Below are 1410 nucleotides of genomic sequence, written 5' to 3'. Positions count from 1 at the left end.
GGATGCGGGACAGGTGTGGGAGGATGGCGCAGCGCAGTGCTGGGAAACCCCCGGCTTGTGTTTGCCAGCCAGAGCAGTTGCACGATATGCCTCTTCTGGGGTTGGGATGAAAACAGGCCTCTCCATGTCCCAGGACAGCGAGTCCAGCAGTGCTGAGCACAGAGCCAGGTGTGTGGAGCCAGGCAGGGCCATCTCCCATCTGGGCTGGCTTTGCAAAAGCCCCTGGCTCCAGGCAGGGGAGCGGTGAAGTCTGTTGGAGGTGCTGGTCCTGTTCTGCAGCCCAGCTCCGGCTCCTGCCGTCAGGGATGGTCCATAAGCTGCAGGCCAGAGTGAAAGGGAGGGCGTTGTGCTGCTAGACAGAGACGGAGCCAGGGGGCTGGCTGTTGCTGTTGCTCTCGGAGGGGGTCTTGGCAGTGGAGGAGGGGGCCATCGAGCCACTGTTCCTGAAGATGCGAAGAAGCCTCCGCTTGTAGCCCCGGAAGGCGAAGAAGTAGATGATGGGGTCAATGCAGCAGTTGAGGTTCATGAACGCCACAGTGACTTGCAGAGACATCTTGAAGGCTTGCTGCTCGTGGCAAGATGGCTGGTAGAGGATCTTCCTGACCATGAACTGGACGATGTTGAGATGGTAAGGGCTGAAGCAGAGCAGGACGGCCAGCAGCACCACCAGGATGACGGTGAAGGCCCGGCGGGGGGCCCCGCTTACCACCAGGAGGACGGTGAAGGCCCGGCGGTGGTGCCCGTTCTTCACAGTCAGTGGGTTCTCCTTGGCCGTCTGGCAGAGCTTGAGGTTGATCCTCACGTAGCACACCAAGATGATGCCCACGGGCAGGAAGAAGCCAAGCACGCAGGCCCCCAGGAGCAGGTAGGGCAGCTTGGGAATTTCCTCGAAGTTGAAGTACTCCATGCATGTCAGCTTCTCCCCCATCCTCCGCGTCATGGGCCGCAGGAGCAGCGGCACAGTCTGCAGGAACACCAAGGACCAGATGAGGACGCAGACGCCCCTGGCGCGGCTCATCTTCCGGATCCTACCGGGATGCTTGGTGCGCACCACGGCGATGTAGCGGTCCACACTTACGCAGGTCATGAAGTAAATGCCCACATAGGTGTTCATGTAGAAAATGAAGGCTGTGGCCCGGCAGAACCAGTCCCCAAAGGGCCAGTCAAACTCCAGGATGTAGTAGGCGATCCTGCCCGGCAGTGCCAGGGTGAAGAGGGCATCGGAGAGGGCCAGGTTCACCAGGTAGAGGTCGGTGGAGTTGAGTTTCTTCTTCCTGCGCTGGAAAGTGATGCAGAGGGCCAGGATGTTCCCACAGGCGCCGAACACCAGCAGGGCGGTGTAGAAGAGGGAGAAGGTGACTGTGGCGGACAGGTGGTGGTTGTGCACGTTGCAGCTGCTCTGGTTGCTGG

General features: G+C 60.5%; 1 protein-coding gene across 1 annotated transcript; it reads right to left on the bottom strand.

Annotated features, from left to right (window-relative positions):
- Nucleotides 1-352: 352 nt before the first annotated feature.
- LOC104155355 (G-protein coupled receptor 183-like) lies at nucleotides 353-1405 on the bottom strand (the record flags this gene model as incomplete). The annotated part of the gene is made up of 1 exon (XM_009710033.1): nucleotides 353-1405. A coding segment is annotated over one exon (1053 nt), but the record flags the coding sequence as incomplete, so codon positions are not given.
- Nucleotides 1406-1410: the final 5 nt, after the last annotated feature.

Source organism: Cariama cristata, unplaced genomic scaffold (genome assembly GCF_000690535.1).
Source record: "Cariama cristata isolate BGI_N322 unplaced genomic scaffold, ASM69053v1 scaffold35371, whole genome shotgun sequence".
Classification (NCBI taxonomy): domain Eukaryota; kingdom Metazoa; phylum Chordata; class Aves; order Cariamiformes; family Cariamidae; genus Cariama; species Cariama cristata.
Note: the sequence above shows the minus strand (reverse complement) of the source record. Positions and strands in the feature narration are given on the sequence as shown.